Source organism: Gobio gobio (genome assembly GCF_949357685.1).
Source record: "Gobio gobio genome assembly, chromosome: 6".
Classification (NCBI taxonomy): Eukaryota; Metazoa; Chordata; class Actinopteri; order Cypriniformes; family Gobionidae; genus Gobio; species Gobio gobio.
The window spans coordinates 41,713,056-41,736,665 of NC_137102.1; the positions used below are offsets into that span (position 1 = coordinate 41,713,056).

The following is a 23,610-nucleotide window of genomic DNA, read 5'->3' on the forward strand; positions in this document are numbered from 1 at the left end:
TGTTACATTTTTATGGTAATTATGTAATGTAATGTAACAATTGTTTTAACAGGGTACTAAATAACCACAAAAATTATTCATTATACAGTGAACATTTTAATATGCCTTTAAAATGGGGTTTCTGCATAACACTATGCATATCAGGGTACTTAATAAGTGCCACTTAATCATATCTCTGTATTTTTTGGTTGAATGGCGATACACGGTATATATCCCGGTATTTTCTAAGTTTTTCTATTTGGGTTAAAAAAAAATCTGTATTTATTTGAATAATAATTTTGATTAAAATGTGTATTTTACTTTTTTTTAAAGTAACATGTCCAGGGCTCGACATTAAGCCTGTTCACGTGCTTGTCCTTCGGACAAGTAAATCTGTCACTCACTTGTCCAGAAAATGTGTTTTTTGTTTTGTTTTTGTGTTGTAAATATAATACCAGTAGGTGGCAGCAGGTGACCGTCTAAATGAGTGATCATTGAGTCATTAATTTAAACGATTCATTCAAACGTATGATTTATTCAAGAATGAGGCAGTCTTTTACGAATAGGTAATTGAATCTTTGATTCAACAGATTCATTCAAAACGCTGAATCATTCAGTAACACACTGTTGCTGTGAGATGTGTTATGGTTCTGCTTTGATCTTTGTTTGGAACTATTTTCGTTGCTGAAATAGAACAAAATTTGTCAATATTGCACCTAAAATGTAAGTGACTTAATGTTAACTAATTGTTTATGGAACTGTCCTTTGAAATCAGTGTCATTTTCAGTCGTGATGGTATTCAGGAAAACAGCACTCTTGTTTGTGTGATGTTGCTTAATTTATAATAATTTGTTATAAATATAAAAACTCCACAATTTGTAATGTTAACCGTGTATGTTAACTGAGTTTCTTTGTGTGAAAGGCGCTCATTTGTTTTGATTTCTCCTAGTGAGGCTGTGCAAGCGTCACCATCGCAACATGTTACCGTCAGTACATTATATTATTATCCCCTATCGATCGCCAATTACACTAAATAAATGCAGAATCATTTGTGCATTTTGGTGATTCCCTAATTATTTTTGGTTGACGCTTTAATCAGGATACTTGTCCAGACGGGCAAGTAAAATTCTCTTTCACTTGCCCCTTCAAAAAAATCCACTTGTCCCAGACAAACGTTAATGTCGAGCCCTGATGTCTAAGGGATGTGGGTTAGTCTGGAGCACAGCCTGGCAGAAAACACCGTCTGAAGCCTTGTTTATACTTTTGTCTGGCTCTGTAGCGCGAGCCTCCGCTGACTGCGCGCACGCCTTGTCCATTTGGGGAGGTGTTTATACTCGAGGGCGACTAGGAGTAATTGTTCTATAAACCATCAGGAAACAGCAGTGAGAAGAAGTACACACGTGACAATGTTTACTTTTATAAACCACAATACGAAAGAATTGTGTAAAACCCAGAATTACTTGTGACAATATATGGATGGGAGAACATGTATACTAAAATAATCTCTTAAACATTTTCTAATTTCTCTAAACATTTTCAATTAGTTTTAACATTTTTGTTAAACATAGATCTTTATTTTCATGAAAAGGGCTTATTTCTGCTATTGTTGGCTCATTTTGTAAATATAAGCAACTGATTTAGACGTAGAAACCATGTGCCGGTGTGATGAGACGTCATGCTCGGCCAGATTCGCCTCAAACTCGTGCATCTTCGGTTAGGGAGCCGCGAGTAAAGTTACAAAATTTGACGTGCACACCACCAAGCTAAATGGGGTCTCGCGTGCTCAATGCCCATGACCGCCCACTCCGCGTTGACGTCATTTTTGCTGCGCGCACCCTCGCACTTGTGCGTACGCCTAGAGTATAAACAAGGCTTTAAAAAAGGCTTCAGATGGTACTGATGACCCGGGAAAACAGGGATAACACCTTGCTAGAGTGGCCAGCCTTGGGAAGCGCCTTTCATTTACTTTCCAGGAGCTTGTACTACTGCTGTATTTCAATACCTATTTTGCAAGTAACTTCGTCGCCCTTTCTGTCGAAATGGTCCTACACACAGTAGGCCTACTTCTTTTCCATTGCTTCATTTTGCAAAATATGTCTGTGTGGACACGCGTGGTTGCACGCCCCGTGATTTAACAAATACAGCATATTTTTCTTTAACCATGAAGCAAACAAACAAACAAACAAAAAACCTTTAAAAAAAAATAAATATATATATATATATATTTGAAACCATTTAACAGATAGTATTAATCAGTCAAAATTCTTACTTTCGGTAAACGGTTAAATGGTCAAAATGAGCATCCCTAGTTTCTAGGGTGTTGCTAGATGGCTATTTACTGGTTCTAGTTATTTTTTTTTAACACCCTCAAATCTCTATAATATTCTCAAAGAACATATTTAGGACATACCTTACACATGCCGTAATCAGTGAGTTTTATGTGTCCCTCTGACTCCAGCAGAACATTGTCCAGTTTCAGATCCCTATAAATGATGCCACGCTCATGGAGGTAGTTCAAGGCAAGACTGATCTCTGCTGAGTAAAACCTGCCAGTGGAAAAAACAAAAGAAACAGTTAGTGACCTCATTTGTGCTTCTGTTCCTGTGGTGTGTCATTCAGAATAATGTCAGTTTCAACCAAGACAGGATGTTCATTAATTATGAACTGTGTTACACACTAGACATCTCACATCCTCATACCTGGCATGCTCTTCCGGAAGTTTTCTCTGTCGCTGCATGTGGAACATGAGATCCCCTCCATTCACATACTCAATTACAAAGAATAGCCTGTGAAAGAAAAGCATTAAATAATCATCAGCCTTCACCAGATAAACAAAACAGTTCACACTAAACAGAAGGGCTAAACAATAAGAATGGCCAGAGGACCAACATAAGAGCGGTTTGGGGTGGAAGTTGATGGAACTTTAAAAAAAATAATTCAGGAACGCTTTTTTTCACTTTGGGTGAAAAAGCAGCATTTTATCCATATGACTGGATGAAAAATACAGTAAAAACTAATATTATGAAATTTAATTTAAAATTAATCTTATAAAAAAAACATATCTTACTGACCACATACCCTTTAAAATACAGTGATATGATGTCTTGTTTTCCAAATGAATGGTTTTATTAATCTATTAACTTTTTACTAGTCAGTGTCTATTTAAATAAGAAAAGCAATCTTTTTATCAAAGAAAAAACCCTTTTAAAAACAAAAATGATGTAGCCAATTAATTAATTGCCAGGCAAGTGGCAGAAAAAATCCCTAACTGTAGAACCCTAAACTATTGAAAGGACGTTACTGCTTAAAACGTAGAAAGAAAATAAGTACAAATTCATAAATGAGATAAATAAGGGATAATGTACATCCAGCCAGTTGTTATCGCAGAATAAACCAGACAGAGAGATCAGGACTTGCGTCTCTCTGAAGTGGTTTATTCCGCGATAACAACTGGCTGGATGTACATTATCCCACTTATTACACGGCTACTTGTCTACTTGTCTCGGCTACTAAGTAAATTAAGACAAAATATTGTCGAGTCTAAATATTTAATTAGCTCTGACGGAAAGCTTCCATGAAGAAAAACAGTTCCAAACTACATTGAGCCTTTTGAAGTCACACAAGACAGACATTTAAGGCATAATCTACAGTCGTATCCCTAATTACAATAACAAAGTTTTAAAAAAATTGGGGTGTCAGTGGAGTCATCTGATTTTATCCATTGCTGAAAAGATTTGTTTTTACCATATATGTTTAAATTAATGCTGAAGTCTTCCATTGTAACCCGTGGTGGTTAAGTGTTTTTCAGTAACAAGACGGCGCCAGACAGTCAACGACTGCCGAGTAACACGTTAAGCATTAAAGTAGTACCGGTCAAGATAACTCATAGTACGCGGATGATCGGTGTGTTATTCATTTTGGCGGTTGTTATCTGGAAATAACATACCGCTGGAATTTACCATTGACCAATCAGAATAGTGTAATAATCATGGATAATACAATATAATATTTAGTTTGTTAAATCCTGATGATCTAAAAGCATGAGTGCAGACAGACCTGCTCTCTGTCTGGAAGCAGGAGTGAAGTCCCACTAAGAAGGGATGGTTGGAAGCCTGCTCAAACACATGCTTTTCTGTTTGAACCCAGTCAATATCCTGAAAAACAAAAAAGAGAAGAACAAACAAAACACACACACACAAAAATCAATCTCCCATTGAAAAGCAGAACATTCTTTCTGTCAGTAGGGGAAACATTTGGAAGGACATTCAGGGCTGTATTGAGTAGAGGCTCCTCACAAGGCTGAAAACTGATAAAGATTTAAAGGACAGGGGCACCAGGTCTTCCCAAGGAGCTTCTCTGGATGTGAGGAGACTCATAATAGACAGATACAGAGTGAAAAGCTAGGACCTTTCATTGACAGCCTGGTAAAAATACCTCTGACCCTGAGACATGCTTAAAGAAGCACTACGGGGCCAGTAGAGCACAGCTGCCATTATTGACCATTAGCTGCTGCTGTCAATTCATCACACAAGGCTAAAGTGCATCTAATCAACGTTAAATGCCCACTTCATCAACATCTAGTCATCAGTATGTGTGTACATCAACACATCCTGGAAAGATTAGAGCCAGAGGCAGCTCATTGCTTGTTTATTCTGCAAAGTCAAGAGTCAAAAAAATTGGAAGCATTCAGCGATTTAGTGTCAGGAGAAAGACTTGAAGTTGTGAAGTGTCAAGAGCGGTTTCAAACTGGAGTTTGTTTGTTGGGTGTGACAGTAGTTTCGTAAAGGTAGTTTGGGATGTGGTTTATTTGAACTTGGTATGGTTCACAACGGTTATAAATGCAATCTGACATAATTTATATAATGACGTATCAGTGGCATCTTTTCACGTTCCCAGTGTATGAAATGTCACCTCATCATCGTTCACCAGCTCCTTCTTCACCACCTTCATGGCGTAGATGCGTTCTGTCTTTTTGAGACGCACCAGCAGCACCTTGGCGTAGCTGCCCCTGCCAATCACTCGGAGGAGGTCAAAGTCTGTAAGCCCCAAACTGGACACAGCTTTCCCTGAGTCCCGACTGCCCACAGCCTGAGGGATGGATGAGATGCATCTTAATTATTTATATATATATATTTTTTTTTAAATCACCCTCTTTTGTCTGGTTTACACCTCTGAATGCTCTTCTCTGTCCTTTCCCTTTGTTTGTCCCTTTAGCCATATGATTTCCCATGACTGCAACAGAGCTACAGGAACGCAAGCCTTTAATCAGATGCTAATGACCCTGAGAGAAGGTTACTTTATTAGCTCCACTAAAGGAAATCAATACACCCCGATTGGGCCTTGAGCACACCCCCATCACCTTCTCTGAGTGACAAATCCAGCCTGATCATCGGTCAGAGAGTGGACTACTGAAAGCTCATCTAATCAAACACACAGTTCATAATGGTCCCATTTACACCTGGTACTAATATTCATTTTGACCACTTAAATCAACAAGTGGACAACTGTGATCTGATTGTTCAAACCACATTTAAATGACACGATGTTGTGTAAATGCTTTTCCTCCCTGGAAGCGTTAGCGAGAATATCAAACATGCAGAAGTGATTGGCTAAAGACAAAAAAGAGCCTTCCCACCCATTCAATATGACTATAAAATAACAATCATTAGAAATTTGGGAAGATGGTTGGCGTGTGTTGCGTTTTCAAATGCATGTTATAAGCGACCCAAACTCACAGCACTTGTAGAGTTGGAGTTTGTGAGAAGCAGCATTTAATACGTGTGAACAGATCAAGAGATGGATGTTAACACCAGGAGTAAACAAGGCCAAACAGTGTCTTACCTCATGCTCCTCTCCCTCGTGATTGATACTTTCCGTTGAGTTCTTTTTGTCTAGAACTGGAAAACAACAAAGAGAAACAGGGAAAGTCATCACTCATTAATATACTTATACAAATCTGATTCACAAGCCTCTAAACCAAATCAGGCACTTTGATAAATAAAGCACTTTGAAAAAAACAGAGGGATTGAAATTTATCTGACCAGCACTGTAACTAAAGCCATGAGCCTGTTCACGTCATTAATTCCAACAAACAAGCTTAATCTTGTGAGAAGACTCACGCCTGTAGGCTGCTCAATGCATCAATCTGTTTCAGTGCAAGCACATGCCTAATTACTAAGGGGAAACATCAGCTTAGCCCATCCAGTCATTTAAAACCCCTCAAGATGAAAATCAGTGGCATCAATGAGCCATTATAGATCTTAGTGAATCAATTTAATGACATAATGAATGCAATAACCAAGATGAACATTGTTTAACACCTCTGCATTACAAGTTTAGTTTTTAGTTAATAATGTTGCCAGCAACAAAACACAGGGCAAGTTTATCTGCTTGACTTTAGATTTTTGTAAATGGATCTGTGGGTAGAATGTTTATATTGTTATTCATGACTGGTCATTTTTCAGTTCAGTTTTAGAACAGTATTCCTTGAATATTTATGATCTGACTAAAAAAAACACCAAAAAAAAGATTTTTGAAAAGTCTGGGCACAAGAGGTTGATTATTCTGCGACCTGAGGCAGAACAACTCAGATGGAATGCCTCAAAAGAAAATTATTTTTAGAAAACTGATTGTGAGTTGAGTTTAATTGAAATCTCAAAAGTGCATTCTTTCTTGAAAATTGATTTTATACTCTGCTATTCAAGTACAAAGAGGTAAGGAAAATGTATTAGACATGATGAATGTGTAGTGTATGACAAATACAGATGAGAGCCTACTGTACCTTGATCAGCGTGCTCTGATGGACTGGACCCTGGATCAATTCTTCCAATCATTGGGTCCTAGAAGAATAGCAAGAAGATTAAAGCTAGAGATAGATTGAGATTCATATTGTTATCAGCAGTAATAGCATGTCTAATATTTAGGTCTGAAATTTGAATGACCTTCATTCACAAAGCTTCCCATCCCTTGCATGTCCATTTATTACATATTTAGGCCTTATTTGGCTAATATTTTGGCTTATTTTAGCTACCAATAAGAATGTAGTTCTCTCAGCTCCATTTTATATGAAACCCATTTTAGATTTAAATGCATTCCACAGAAAATAAGAAGGATCCAGAATACTGTCTCACCTGTATTACCTGTCTACCACACTCCACTGTGACCAATTTATGGCATTTCTTATGAACCAGCAGTTTACAGTTTATGCACTTGTATCCCTGCCTGCCCAGGCCCCAGATACGATCTGTGCAGATGGCACAATGAGCACGCTGTACAGAACAGAAGGAACAGGAACATTAAACCATACTGAACACAAAAAGTCACATGCATTAAACTGAGAGAAACGGTGTAATGTAATAGGTTCCAGAAATAACAAAGAGCATTTTTGTACCCTATTAAAGCGCTTGGCCTGAAACGCATGTCCATTGGCATAGTAAAGTTTCCTCCAGCGTCGAGCTCCACGACGGTAGATGGACTCTGAGTGCAACATTTGAGAATTCTTATTAATGATCTGCTATTAAAGGATTAGTTCACTTTTAAATCAACTTTTGCTGATAATTTACTCACCCCCATGTCATCCAAGATGTCCATGTCTTTCTTTCTGCAGTCGAAAAGAAATTAAGGTTTTGGATGAAAACAGTCCAGGGTTTTTCTCCATATAATGGACTTCAGTGGGACCCAAACGGTTCAAGGTCCAAATGACAGTTTCAGTGCAGCTTCTAAGGGCTTTAAACGATACCAGACGATGAATAAGGGTCTTTTCTAGCAAAACAATCAGTTTCTGCGAGAAACCGAGCAGTTTTTATGCTATTATTTTACCTCTTAACAGAGGAACGCGATAGTCTCTGAGCTCCGCCATTACTTCCGGAGAGTGAGGTCAAATTTGATCGTGGTTATAGATATATCAATAATAGATTCCTCATTCTACTGATCCGTGCAGTCGCTAATGAGGCATCTACGTATACATCTATGACCACGATCAAATTTGACCTCACTCTCTGTAAGTAATGGCGGAGAACTGATTGTTTTGCTAGATAAGACCCTTATTCATCGTCTGGTATCGTTTAAAGCCCTTTGAAGCTGTACTGAAACTGTCATTTGGACCTTGAACCGTTTGGGTCCCACTGAAGTCCATTATATGGAGAAAAACCCTGGACTGTTTTCATCCAAAACCTTAATTTCTTTTCGACTGCAGAAAGAAAGACATGGACATCTTGGATGACATGGGGGTGATTAAATTATCAGCAAAAGTTTATTTAAAAGTGAACTAATCCTTTAACCAGTTTATACTCAATCATTATAACCCAAAATGCATGTTTTCCAGCACCATAAAGTGCAAAAAACCCTATTATAAATATATCAGAAGATGCACATACTGTCTTCTCCAGGACAGGGCATGCCAGGTTTCTCAGGGATACACGGAAACACTGTGGGGAGATAGAGAGATAGAGAGAGAGAGAGAGAGAGACTGTGAAAAAAGCACTGAATGACCTCTCTGTGACCTCTCCTCATTTGACAACGGATAAGGACTTTGGGGTCAAAAAACAGAGTCTGTCTAGGCCTTTGTGGAGAGTGGGTATTGACGGACAGTTGGTTGGGGCCTTTTTCTGAAAGCCCTTGTGGCCAGACGTCTCCTCCTCAGCATGACTAATTAACTCACCCAGCAGGCAGAACAATCTATCTCTGTCAATCACTCCCTGAATCCTATCTTTCCTGTCCACTAATGATCCAGTGACCTGTATGAGGCCGTAGGGTGTGTTTCTGTGTTATAAATAAATAAATACATGTACCTGAGTCAGAACATAAAAATGTGGAGCTTCCCAGTGCAACACTGTAAAAACGGAAACCAGGTGGCTGACAAACTGCAATTTGACGGTAGTCGCGGATTATAACCGGGTAGGTATTCCATCTCACCCAGGTTTACATGGATGAGAGCATTATTTTTCTAGGGCCCTATGATTTGAGCAATGCGTTGAACACTAGGCTTGCTGCGATAGTCTATTACCGGTGTTAGGCCATAAACCGATTACATTACTTGCCCACCGAGGCACCACCCCCACTGAAGTTTTGCTTTTTTAAAGAAATGAAAACCATTTAGTTCAGTTGGACAACAGATGCTACAATTATAAACTGAAAGCGTCTGCTCTGCTCCATACAGCATAAGCTGTAGAGCAGGGGCAGCATTTAACATATGGCAGACTATGAAACTTGCCATACCCTGGTATTCAGACAAAGCAGTGGAAATACATGGCTCATGATGCTGCTCGTTAAAAATAATCTAAATATTTTTAGAAGAACAGATTTGAACATTAGTAGGTTCCTAGGGACAATTCATAGGCGTATGGGAGGTTTCTCATGATGAGCGCTGCTGTATGATCTTAAGAGCGACTTCTCTGATTAGATCCCAATTCAGGATTGTGGGTTTTGTAGTTCTTAACTGGTGCTTTGGCAATTCAAATACTTTTTTATTTTAACAATGTAAATCACAATGGCAGATTGTGCACAAGCATATAAAATAAAATAACTATCTCATCAACACTGGATCCTCAAGCCAGATGTATACATTATTGCAAAAGTAATACTTTTGATAATTTTCTCTGTGGATAAATTAAGGACTGGAACACTGTTGTTGCCAACCACAGTTCGTCTTTAAGGGCAGGTTTTATTCCAAAATATAATCTAAAACATAGACCTCTATATAAAATGACTCAATAATAAATTGTAAACGTGTTCAGCATTCTGCACCAAATATTTTTTGGATTATCTAGACTATTTAAAGGAACACACCGACTTTTTGGGACTTAAGTTTATTCACCGTATCCTCCAGAGTTAGATAAGGCCATACATACTATTCTCATCTCCGTGCCTGCCATAACTCATAACGGCAAATTGTGATTTTCTAGACCGATATGGCTAGGAACTATACTTTCATTCCTGCGCAATAATCAAGGAACTTTAGCTGCCGTACCATGGGTGCAGTGGCGCAATGATATTACGCAGTGCGTGAAAATAGTCCCCAGTACGCTCTCTGTGCCGGCAGGTTGTCACGTTGGTTATTTTCAGGCACTGCATAATATCATTGCGCCACTGCACCCATGATACGGCAGCAAAGTTCCTTGATTATTACAAAGGAATGAGAGAATAGTTCCTAGCCATATCGATCTAGAAAATCGTAATTTTTCATTTTCCGTCGGTCTTAGTACACGATGTAACTATATACATGACAACATGTAAATAGGAAAATGTTGGCATTATTTTGTCACTTATTGAGCAGTAGGCGAGCTAATCTGCTTTAGCTATGTGTATTTTAGTCAGCATCAGGTCATAAACTAGTTGGCATGTCTGTTCTTCCTATGTGGAATTGCGCATCAAATGAATGAAAGTGAAAATCCTTTAGTTTAAACATGCTCATGTGAATAGCCTTTATATAGTTCTGTTGTGTTGTGTTTGTTTTATGTTTGTTCTGAGAATAGACATGACATTCTTTTCCCTCAAATGGAATTCCTCCACAACTTGTAATGTTCTAAAAAAAACTTTCGGAAGCAATAAATAGGCCTATTAAGGCAGTTCTAAGATAGCATTATATGCATGTGTCGTGCATACTTAAAGCCTGTAAATCAACATTAGAGCGCCGCCCTCAGGCTGAATAAAGCAACCTCCGTCAAAAGTGTTCTGCGTGTGTTCAGAGATTAGAATATAAAGCTTACAAAATATTTATCATAAACTAGCGCTAAGACACAGAATCTGCTCTACCTAAATTTACAGTCAGCAGCCGCTACTGGTTGTTATGCAGTCACAGTTAATTGCGTCACTTACTTGCATGTCTTTTTGGATTAGCAGTCGACTTACTAAAATAAGTCACTTTTTAATGTTTAAGTCTGTAGTTGGAGAAAGGTTTTGATTTGAATGAGATTGTCACTGACTTTGCATTGCTCTGACCTCACCACTACCCACTTATGGAATAAAAACTGCACTGCAACAAAAGGTAAGACATGTTTTTAGGGGTTTCAATCAGTAGTGCCGAAACCCTATTGTAATCGTAAGGATTTTTATTATTATTCTTCCGCCGTAAAACTAATCGTGCAGACCAAACCGTAAGGCCTAGACACTTGATACTTGGCCAGATGGTTGGTCTCAATTTGAGGGAGAGGCTGACAAGGTATGACCCCATTTGGCCCAAATTTTAAATAGCCCAATGCTTAGGAATTTGTATTGCTTTCATATTGTTGTTATCTGTAAGTCTGTGCATGTTCGTAGACTCTGTGCATTCTTTTAGTATGGTGGATTTTGTTTAGATATAATGTGGTTACTTGGGGAAATTATAGAGAAACACAGAATCAAAAAAAATTCAAACAGACAAATAAAGAATTATTCATAGGGCACTATTATTGTTAAAATGTTAATCAATTATTACAGTATTAAACCATTTAAATGGAATCCAGAATAAAATAGAATAAAACGGATTTCACAGGGCCCTATTTGTCTTTTTTTCATGTCACATTTGATTAAGATGTAAGAATGAATTATTTTAAGAATCTGTTATTTGACATCGCCCCAAGTTACCGTAACAGTTATATGCCACGCAAGTCTACAGTGTGTATGTGAGACAATGTGTTCTTCTTCTGTTGTCTCAGGGCGTTTTTACACTGGCAGTTTAGTTCAAAATGGGGCACGGTTCGTATGAAAAATTGCTAATGTGAAAGCTGTCACACAGAGTTTGGTGCGCACTGAGGTACCGAACCCGAGAACCAACAACCTGAGTTTGGTTGCACTTGAACTGTGCTGATGCGAAAGCAACACTCAGGTGCGACTCAGGTGTGCACTTGTTCAGGAAAAGAAGTAACCAGCGCATGCATTTTAGCCGATTACAAATTACGTTACTATTATGCCCGTGCACGTTTGTGATGATGTAAGATGAACGCAGATGAAAGCAAATGCACCATGGAGTGTGAAACCAGACCAACGCTGCGGGGGCGTCGGAAAGAATCATGCTCGGACCACAGCAAACGTGCCCATATAAAACACCCTGAGAGTTCATTGAAAGCTTTTAGGTGCGTTATTGGTAGTGCCACCCTCTGGTTACATGAGCCACCACCACATCAGCACCCGAAAAAATGGGGTGTTATTTTTTAGACGATAAATCACACAAACTATTCGATATTATATAATTAAATCAACTAATTGAATATTCGAAAACCGTGACTCGTCCCTACTGCCCACCTACATTCAAAAGCCAAATCCCAGCATACCGTGAATGATGAGCTCTGAGTCTTTGTTGAGTTCATAAAGACGTAAGGCCTCCTCCAGCTCCAGCTGAGAAGAAACGGTGCACGGATCCCCTGCAATGACAAGCACAGTGAACACTCACTGGAAAACTCTTTACCAAAGACATCAGCAAAAGCAGTATACCTGACACAGCAAAGAGAAAAAGAGAGTGAGGGAAAATTGAAGCAGGACTTAGAAAGAGACACGAAAAAAGTCTCTGTTAACATGCTATGATTATAACCATGTTTGCAGAGCATAAAGCAAAAATCTATTCATTTTTCAAAATGAACTAGTAACATGGCCTGTGGTGTTGTCCGAAGGTGACGTCAGTCCTGTTCGTCATCTAAAGAGCAGCCTGTGGCACCGACTGTCTCGGCTTGCGTAGACACACGGCCCTCAATCAGACATCACAGCAGAGGCAATGAGTGATGCCGGGCATCAGTGCCAGGGCTTGTGTGGACAGAAGGGATTAACTCTTCGCCATGACAGCCCTCTCAGATCAGCTATGCTAATGAGCAGCATGACTCTGGGCTCAGCGTGGAATGGTGAAGATTTTGGTATTTAAATGAACGTTCTTCCATCTCCATTTCCCATCTCGTATGACTAATGCAGCAGTTAATCATCACATACAGTCAATCTTTCCAGCATAAAACCTGCTCCCTGCTGTGCGCTGCATTCAGATTCACTTTATTCCTCGTGTAAAATCCATCCATTTTATTTCTGCCAGTGGAGTCCAGGGTAATTTTGAGACTCTAATGCAATCTGCCAAAAGTGGGTTCATTTGTAATATATAAAGTGCTGGTGCAAATGAGGCAGACATTTCAGCAAAATGGCAGGGAAAAGCTTGTTGCTACAATGACAGTTAGAGGAAAAGAATGAGATTTACACCTGGTATTAACATCTGTCTCAGGGGATTTGATCACAAGCGGACATCACTAAACACAGGTTTAGTCCCGAACATTTCTTGATTACTCAAACCGCATATGGAGGTAGTTAAACACGCATGTGACCACACTTAATTTATAGTGTAAACTGATGCGCCCAGGACAATAACAAAAAGTTGCCATTATATAATTTACATACATTCCACTTATTTAGCGTTCACACCGGACGCGAATGACGCAATCAAATCGGGCTATTCGTGCGAGACATTCACTTCACAACAGAGACGTGAATTAGCGTCATGGGAGGGGCTTCTGCCAGGCGGTTCATCTCGTTGAGAAATGGCTGACATGGGCTGTGTTTACACATCTTTTTTGTTAAAATACTACTGTTAGTGTGTGACCAGACGTAGTTTTAAGACTTTTTCAGGCGATAATGTAGTTGTTTAAAGCTCAAATCTGTGGTTTATTCATAAAAAGAGTGCCTATTTGAACATTTTATCTGGCGTTTTCGGAGTAGTGAGATCCAGGCGATTGGCGGCGCTCCGCGCTTATTAACCCCGGCAAGAGCAGCCTTTCCTTGGCTAGTCTGCCGCTAGATCTGATGTCTCTGTGGTGTCTCAAGCTATAATTCATCTTGTGTAGATGTAAAGAATGATCTTTGGTCTCATGGATCTATAATTTGTTCCCTGGCAAATCGTTTAGGCTGAGGGCAAAGTGAAGTTTCATTACTTTTTTATTTTTAGGCTATTTAACTTGACGTTACTGTTGTAGCCGACTAGCACTGACTTTGAATGTTTGACTGAATTGTTTGCTTTATTTCATGTATAGTTTATTATTCCTTTTACTTATACTTTTGTATTATTGATCATACAAAAACTTGCGTTTAACAAAAAGACACTGGGTTGTGTTTCATGCCATTTAATGTTATCACAGTGATAGGATATGCACTCTTGTCTGAACCAGATATTAATATATGATTAATATAAACCAGATTTTCTCCTCATTGTTGTCACTACTAGAGCAAACTCCTGATTGGTTAATGCGGCGCGAATATCCGCCAAAGTTAAGATTTTTCAACTCGGGCATTTCGCGCGAATCACGCGTCAAACGCTCAATTCGCGCCGTGTCATTCATGTGAATCGCGTCATTCGTGCCGCAGAATGTCTATTCGCGTCTCTGCATTGACTTAACTTGTAAATCACTCGCGCGAATCGTGTCATTCGCGTCCGCTGTGAACGCACCATTATAGTTATGATTAATATATTTATTGTCTTATCCTCACCAACGCTACATTAATTTGATAAAAAATACTGTAAAAAAATTATAGTGAAATATTCATTTTATTACAATAAAAAAATTAATAAATTAAATACATTTAGTTTTGCTAGTAAAATAAACCTGGTTGAAAACACTGAATAGTTGTGATACGTGACAAGCGTTGAGCACACCCGTAATTGCGTCAGCAGCAGCCAACACATGAAAGCACTTTTGAATTTAGCAGTTGATCACGTGATGAGCTGAACGTTCTAAATCACACCGGTGTGATTGTACCCCTCAAAGGGCTAAAACTGCATGTAAATGCACTGATTGGTTTAGCAAGCCTCTCAATGAAATCTGATCACAAGAGGTTACAGGAGATGCATGTTAATACCTGGTGTAAATGGCAATCTGTCTCGGCTGACTGCTTGTGATCGGATCACCTAGGACAGATGTTAATAGTGGCTGTAAATAAGGCCAGAGAGACAAACACAAATGAAATGACAAACCTTCTTCATCAATCCATTTCATGGTGAAGAGCTGGTCATTGTCCATGGAGCACATGTCCCGCACCTCACTGCACAGCCCCTCATAGGAGATGGAGGGCTCGAAATGTGTGATCATGATGTCCCTAAAACAGAAAAGGGTGAGATTCAGTAATGGATTAACAGATTATGCCTAGAATATTCTCTATTTTATTATAGGTGACCTATTGTGCCTTTTTACACAGTGTAATAGAGCTGCACGATTCTGGATATACTTAGAATCACGTGTTTTGGTTAAAATAGAGATCACGATTCTGAATAGACTAAAAGTAAGATGTAATTTAAGACAGGTCTCAGCTTTCTGATCAAATCTCTTGAATGAACGATTCGATAAATACATTCGCCACCTACTGGTGTAACTATGTAATCGATACAATCTTCATTTGAAGAGTCAAGTTACTTTGAAAAGGTGATTTACTCGACTTTTACCCCAGTACTTCTGTGATCCTTTGAACTATTGTAACCCAAACAATGATACTATGTGGTTGAATGATTCTTCAGTCTTCTAGGGCTGTAATCAACCAAAGAAAATCTTGGTCGACTGGAGTCCTGAAAGTTTCGACTAAAAATCGACTAAAAATGACGTTAGGAAAAAAAAAGTTAAATTAATTAGCTGCGCACTGTGCGCAGTACTTGGTAGCCTTGTTGTCTGCATAAATTAATTATACATAAACATAAAAAACTAGTAGGCTATTTGCAGTATATTAAATAGTTTTTGAGCTGATTATTTTGCACTGAAATGAGTCTGACACACGAGTCTGTCAGCTCTGACAGCGTCGCATCAAGTGCACCTGTGCAATATCATAGCCTATGACTTCCCAAAATATAGTACTATTGTCAACTAGATATCATCACAAGAACTTTTGAGGAATATGCAACATAATTTAGACAATTGTTTTTGTCATATGTATTATAATAACTGACAGACAGTATAATTTCAGCCGCTCTGTGCAGCTCGAACGTTAGGAGCTCAGCTGAGCTCAGCTTCGCGGCTGAGACACGAAGAGACTATTAACTTAAAGCTTTTACTCTTAAACACAAAAGGCACGTCCACTTTAATAAAAAAGGAATATTTATTAAACAAGCCAGATCAATTGCAGAAAAAACGCTCTCACGATTAAATAAATAATATAAGTTACAGAAAACTAGCCTTCTTCAATCTGTCTCTCTTCTCCAGTGGGTTGGGCTAATCCAAAAGTGAAAACAATGGGGGTGTTCTGAAGGCAGACTCATACCTGTGAAACAGGGGTGCTCTGAAAACACCCCCATTAGCAATTAGTGTTTTCCACCTGTTGAAATGAACGCGGCGCGGCAAAACTGATGAAATGAACGCGGCAAAACGGACAGTACAGATCCACTTTTGCGGCACGACTGAAGCGTGGTGTTGTGACGCTTCCCCTCATATGTATGTTGATGGGCGTTCCTCAAGTTTACCGCTATGGGTGTGCGTTTGAGCCAGCGGGAATGAAAAACAAAGGACCGGCGAGAGACTTCTCTTCGCCAGTTGGTTGGGCCAATCCAAAAGAAGTGAAAACAATGGGGGTGTTCTGAAGGCAGACTGATACCTGTGAAACAGGGGTGCTCTGAAAACACCCCCATTAGCAATTAGTGCTTTCCACCTGATTAAATGAACGCGGCGCAGCAAAACTGATGAAATGAACGCGGCAAAAACTAATGAAATGAACGCTGAAAAAAATCGACCAATCAAAATTTTGGTCGAGCCAGAACGTATCGACCAATAATCGACTAATCGACTGGGAGATTACAGCCCTACAGTCTTCATATTTTGTACGGTTAGTTCGCAGCAGAAACAGAAATTAAATTTTCCAATAAGTTTACATCGATTTGTACCTCTTATCTGCATTTTTACTTTTATAGGGGCAATTTTTTCTTACCTAATTAAATGTAGCCTATGCATCATTTATGATGTCAAATTATTATTACATTCAATCAGTTGATTCAATTCGAAGAAGACACTATAGGGCTGTTACCAATCAAATTGTTTAATGTAGCTCAGAGGGGACATAAATGCATTGAACATGCAATTACAAATGCATAAATGTTTTGATGTTTAAAAAAAAGCATTGATGAAAAATGAAATTATTTTAAAATTGAAAAGATATTTTAAATATGAAACTAAAAAGCCAGTAGATGGCAGCAAGTCAATGTTAATGAGCAAATAATTGAGTTATTAATTCAATCACTTTGTTCAAACAGCTGATCATTAGAACAGAAGCATAACTTTCTTAATGAGGGAGTCATTGAATCACAGAGTTTCGTTCAAATGGACTGATTCATTCACTAACAAAACACCGCTGTGTGTTGCTCAGAGATGCAAATCAGTTCTGCAGTGGCTTTGAACTCCGACACACCTGTCTCCTCTCGCTCACTCTTTTCATTCGCTCCTGTTGAACAGTGGTTTGAGAACAGGGCTGTGCCTTTACAGCTCATGCCTCGGATTATAGACAGTAAAAAAAGATGGGCAACACTCGCCACTTCCTTACCAAATTAAGCCAAAATATCCCAGAAACGTCCATTGCTGATTATATCATTGGATTTTTTAGTTTGGCTCTCATACCATTAGATTACATATGGAGGACATGATTATGACCTATACTACAGACAGCAACCAAGAGGTGATCGAAATGCTTTAGCTTCACTTTTCAGGATGTGAAGGGCACACTTGGCTCAGATACTCATCAACAACAAATTAGGAGAACCAAAATGGCTGCTACTAGGCTTGCTACTATAGTGGTGTTACCAGTGTTCATGCACAATAGGGTTGGGTACCGAACGCTGTACTTTTAAGGGCACCGACCGAATTACGTCGGTACTGCCGAGTGCCGATTCACATTAAATCAATCTGTAACAAATTTCGGTACCTGAGAACGCATCTGGTGATATAGACTATATCATGGCAGCCCGTCAAAATAAAAGTTTGGTTTAACTCGGTTGTACAGTAGAATTTAGATACTCTCAATGTAATAATAATACTAACACTTATAATGTAATAATACATTATCAGAACTTTATCTTTTAAGTAATAAATAAAAAATGTTCATGTCTTAATTTTAACCATATAAAGCTTGTGCAGTTGTGCAGCACTTTGTTTGATAGATTAATTAAATTAATGTCTTATGTCTTCATTTGATTACTAGAAAATACACAACACATAATTTGTGTAAATCTTTTCATAGAAATGAAAAAAAAAAAAAAGTTGTTTTTAGTAATTAAATTAAGTACCTAGTAGCCTATCATTTACTAATAAATATTACAGTATACAAATATCACAGACAATGGCAGACAGAGAGCAGGGCAGCTCTGGCATAATGTCAATAACACTTCTCTAAATGACTTACAGTTTCTTTACAGTTATTGATGTAAACATCCCTAAAGTACCGAAAAAAGGTGCCGCTGGGTACCGGTTAACGGTACCCAACCCTAATGCACAACACCGGTTACATCACTTGCCCACCGCGGGGAGTAAATGGACACCTTTGTGTTCATTCTTACAGCCAACAGTAGAACTTTTAGATTGTGTACGACATGGCATTCTTGTGTTACCACTAGCTGGCGGACTGTAAATATCTTACTCAGGAGAGAATCTAAGCTAATAGGCAGTACCTATCCCAATGTGCCGTCACACTGGGTTGTAGACATGAACAAGTCATTTGTAGACACAGTTTCTGACCTATGGGGAAAGAAAAAAAGGAAGTGGGTGGATTTTACCATTATAAAATCCTTTATTTTGCATCATAGGTCCCCTTTAAAGCGGATCATACATTTCTGTATCCTTGTGTATGGTAATTATGGAGATCTAAATGCAAAATGCTATCAGCCTTTTTTTTTTTTTAAAGACCAAAAGATGAATACAGTGCAGCCGGAGTATCATACGGTGGGTTTCTGGGAAGCTGTGTGTTGTATTACTAGCACATTCCCATAGTAGGAGGCACCCAGCAGCTTCTTTCCCTTTGTTTTCTACTGTTCACACACTGTTTTGGTTAATTATTGACAGCAGGGGAGTACTTCCTGTCTATGAGCCAGCGCGCTGACCCACACATACCACTGAGACTAGAGGAAGTACACACACCACCCTATGACAAAGAAAATCACAAGGCTGATTTTATCTGATACAGGATCATTAAGATGAAGCTACTGTATGAGAGCATGTGATGCATGTCTCTGACATAATGAAAGCTCTACGTCAGTGAACTGTGCTTTAGTTAATATTTACAGTAGGGGAGTAATGAAACATTGAGATGAATATATAAAAAAGTGTGACGATATGTATAATCACGCAGCGCTCTGTCCGCATTGAAAAGTTTAAAACACAAAGGGATATATATATCGATGCATAATGTATCTATCTTTGCAATATTTTATGAGCCTTTTTTATGAACAGTTTAAAATTTCAGTAACCTAGTGAAGGACAATACAATCTCTAGTCCAGTGTTGTGATCTAACAGACACCCGGTAGAAAGTAACACGATTTAATAAACTCCCGTAAGATAAAATAATTTTATGCGAAACCATATAGACCTTTATCTAGAGATTAGTGTTGTCAAAAATATCGATATTTCGATATGTATCGATACTGAAATATCTGAAATGATAAGATACTAATTTTCTACAGTATCGACCAGCTGCACTCTCCTCTCCGACCGACAGCGAGTTGACACACCCGCCTACTCTCATTCAATTCGGTTAACCCTCTGAACATGGAACGCGTGTTCTGCTAGATTTTTCCTTTTGACAGCGTGTTAGTGTTTGTGTGACCGGTCTGGATTTTGCGCGGGATTGCACATAATTCTACTCATTCACGCATATTTCGCGCTCGCATTTGAAGCGCACACACACATACCCTAATAAAGCCGCTTCTGACATACAAGTGCAAAAATGAGCTCCTTTTTCCAGCTTATTAATGGTCAAATACACTCAAAAAATGTCTCAATGCCCATCTTGGTGAGTATTAACATAAAACACAAGTCGTAACCAGTTCACAGGAAAGATAGGCTTGTTTGAGATGCACCTCGCCTGAAATTCAGCCGAGACTAGGCGGCTGCAGTGAGGGGAGGAGTGAAAAAAGTGCAGGCAAGCCGGACAGTTCTCTCTTCTCGTAGTGGATCCGACACCTGCGAGATCAAAGGCGGATATCGCGGGATTCACACTCGTGCGCCTTGTTGCTGATAAACTGGATGTAATTTAAGTTCTGTTACTTTTATATGAAAATAAATATTATGAACAAGACACCCAAAGTTTTTGTTATTTATTTCCATTCGAAAGACGTGTTTATCAATCATTTTTACTTTAATTACATACATGTTTTTATATATGTTTTTATAAATATTACAACAATCACATAACCCACAGAGAGATTGCACTGTCCGAGAGTTTGGGAATATTCACACATAAAAACATGATATCAGAGTTTTAAAATCAAACATTTAAAAAAAAGAACCATACATCACAGTTGTTTAAACCAATAAGCATTAAAGGGTTAGTTCACCCAAAAATGAAAATTCTGTCATTAATTACTCACCCTTATGTCGTTCGACACCCGTGAGACCTCCGTTCATATTCAGAACACAAATGAAGATATTTTTGTTGAAAGCTGATGGCTGAGAAAGGCTTCAGATAGGCTTCCATTGGCATTCAGTACACTTATACTCCCAAGACCGATAAAAGGCACTTAAAATGTTGTTACAAAGTCCATCTCACCACAGTGACTCTACAATAATCTTACGATGCGACGACAATAGTTTTTGTGCGCAAAAAAAAATCAAAATACAGGGCTCCAGACTAACTTTTTTCACTAGGAGCACAGTGGCCCCCAACTGAAAATTTTAGGGGCACAACCAGAAATTTTAGTGGCGCACACCGTAAATCAACATGCTAATCAAATCTACTAATTTCCACTGTATTACTAATAGGGATGTGTATCGTTAAGGTTTTAATGGTATTACTACTCTTACCCATACTGCTTATCGATCCGGTACTTTAACAGTATTCTTACCGGTTCTTTTTATTATACTTTTTTTTTTTTATAAAAAAAACAAAAAACAAAACATAATTTAGAACATAATTAACATGGCTTTATAATCTGAAAAGTAAAATATATATAGCAAAAGAAACCGCAAAGTTTGGGCACTAACATCAATATTACAGTAAAGAACAAACCTACAAAGAAATCTTATAAAGTAATGAAATGTAAAATAACACTGCATAGTTTTCACTGTATAAATTGATAGATTAATGCTTATAAAAGCTAAAGTTATTAATTCAAGAGATGTGAATATTTTCTATTTGTCTTTTGTTCGATTCGAATCAATGGCTCAATCGTCAGGTTTATTAGACGCTGCCCCTTTAAGACCGATCGAATGTAGAACTAATAATATCATATTCTCCTATTTCTCCAAACTATTTACGCCCATTTAAGATATAAACTGTTAAAAATAACTTCTCTCCAATCCGGTCAATTTGACACCGGCTATTTGTTGTTTATTTGATGGTTTAGAGTAGACCATAGACCGTAAAAAAATAGACGCGCACACGAAGCCTACAATATTAAGTGCAAGTCGGTCCATTTCGCAGCACACACACATAAGCCGCCTTTTGAAGTTGGAAACAGCGTCTCTTGCGCGGATTATTGTGCATTTAATAGCTCTTTATTATCAAACACATCCCGCAGTTTAGCAACAGTAGAGACTGCAGTTTACAACAATCACTGATTCTGACGATTAGGTTTAGGGAGAAATGACAGCTCAGCTGTGAAAGGAAGGATGAGCTCGACGGAACACGGCTATAGGAATAGTTTTACCTCATATATCTTCTTTTTATAATTCTTGGAAGCCAAAATCGAAAATAAAATTAGATTAATATCACAGCACATCCCTAAAGTTTAAGCAGACTAAACTTCTGTGTAGTTCTCTTGGCCATCGTCACTCATTAAAGCTGACTGTGGTGTTGTGTTCGCTGTAGCTCCACGTGAGAGCTCGCTCGCTTTCTCTCTCTCTCTCTCTCTCTCTTCTGGATTGCGAATGGCAAAAATGCATCACGGACTAATTATTTAATATTATCTCATATAGAAACGGCTGGCAAAGATAGAATTTGCCAGACATAACGTCTATCAATTATAATTAGTAAGTGTATTTTCTTAATTTCTCCAGTACCGACAGCAGGCAAATTTACTGGGGCGCACATGTGCGACTGGACGTAAAATTCAGTCGCACACTCTCAAATTTTAGTCGCAAAATGCGACCATTTAGTCGCACTCTGGAGCCCTGAAATAACACCTTTATCCAGCTTGTTATTGCCTTCCGCGTGTGCCTCCACGACGCATGCGCGAGAATATGACGTAGCGCCGGGGTTTGGGAATCCATGAAATGCACACTCTAACCCCATTTTGAGCACTACGCCGAGACCTAAAGCACGATCAATGTAGAATTCAACAGCTTAGACACGCGCGTCTTCCTCTGATTGTAAACAAATCACTTCTGGGTCATCTGTCCGAACGCCGGATCTGCGTCATATTCTCGCGCATGCGTCGTGGAGGCACACACGGAAGGCAGTAACAAGTTGGAAAAAGGTGTTATTTAGATTTTTTTTGCGCACAAAAACTATTGTCGTCGCATCGTAAGATTATTGTAGAGTCACTGTGGTGAGATGGATTTTGTAACGATGTTTTGAGTGCCTTTTATCCGTCTTGGGAGTATAAGTGTACTGAATGCCAATGGAGGCCTATCTGAAGCCTTTCTCAGCCATCAGCTTTCAACAAAAATATCTTCATTTGTGTTCCGAATATGAACGGAGGTCTTACGGGTCTCGAACGACGTGAGGGTGAGTAATTAATGACAGAATTTTCATTTTTGGGTGAACTAACCCTTTAAGCTGTGTCATCAGCAAGTCGTTTCCCATCATGCTTTTGATCAGCGCATTCGGTGGAGAGCAACTGCGCTCGACTGCAGAATCCGACACGTCCGCCTTGCTATCGCAAGAGTTTTTTGACACGCGTCAGCATGACACCAGAGCAAGTCGGACCACGTTCGGACACATTTCTAACCGGCATGCATCTCGCGGTGATCGGTTCTGCGCAGATTTTTCTCATCTCAAACGAGCCTAGTGTTTGGGATCCATGCGTGCGTCAGGTCTGGGGGCAGCAGTTATATGTTATTCAAACTACAAAAAGACAAACGATCAAACTGATTAACTTGTGTAACTCTAATGGATTCATCTGTATTTCATTTTTTATAATGAAGATTATCAATGTTATTTTAAATTTGATCACTTTGTTTTTTTTATTCAGTTTCTGACCTGAATACTGTTAGACCTACCTGAAATAAAGCAGTCTATTTCATTTGTATCTTTATTCTATTGTATTTATTTGTGCTATTGTTTGTAATTTGTTTATTTGTTTTTATTTTATTACTGTTTACTCATCTTTTTAAATTAAATTTTAAATCAAGCTTCCTTGTGCTGTATGTAAGCTATTGCAACACAATTAGTTAGCACATATTTGTGAGATAATTGTAATGGTAATTGAACGTTTATATAAAGCTTTATCATATAAAGTGATCTCTTCAGAAGACATTTTTAATTGCCTAGACTTTCAATAGACAGAAAATTTTTTTATTATATTAAAAATATCTATTTGCAGCGTTCATTTCATCAGGTGGAAAGCACTA

At 38.6% G+C, this 23,610-nt stretch overlaps 1 protein-coding gene across 1 annotated transcript in view; it reads right to left on the minus strand.

The window, feature by feature from the left end:
- The window catches only part of prkci (protein kinase C, iota), a 46,937-nt gene that overhangs the window by 11,352 nt on the left and 11,975 nt on the right, over nt 1–23,610 (minus strand). Inside the window, exons 2-12 of the mRNA XM_079818690.1 lie at nt 14,894–15,015; nt 12,228–12,317; nt 8,355–8,405; nt 7,370–7,455; nt 7,110–7,247; nt 6,761–6,818; nt 5,821–5,876; nt 4,891–5,067; nt 4,036–4,133; nt 2,679–2,765; nt 2,390–2,525 (exon numbers count right to left, since the gene is read on the minus strand). Of these exons, the coding sequence (XP_079674816.1) occupies nt 2,390–2,525; nt 2,679–2,765; nt 4,036–4,133; nt 4,891–5,067; nt 5,821–5,876; nt 6,761–6,818; nt 7,110–7,247; nt 7,370–7,455; nt 8,355–8,405; nt 12,228–12,317; nt 14,894–15,015 (1,099 nt within the window). The remainder of the gene's footprint in view (nt 1–2,389; nt 2,526–2,678; nt 2,766–4,035; nt 4,134–4,890; nt 5,068–5,820; nt 5,877–6,760; nt 6,819–7,109; nt 7,248–7,369; nt 7,456–8,354; nt 8,406–12,227; nt 12,318–14,893; nt 15,016–23,610) is intronic.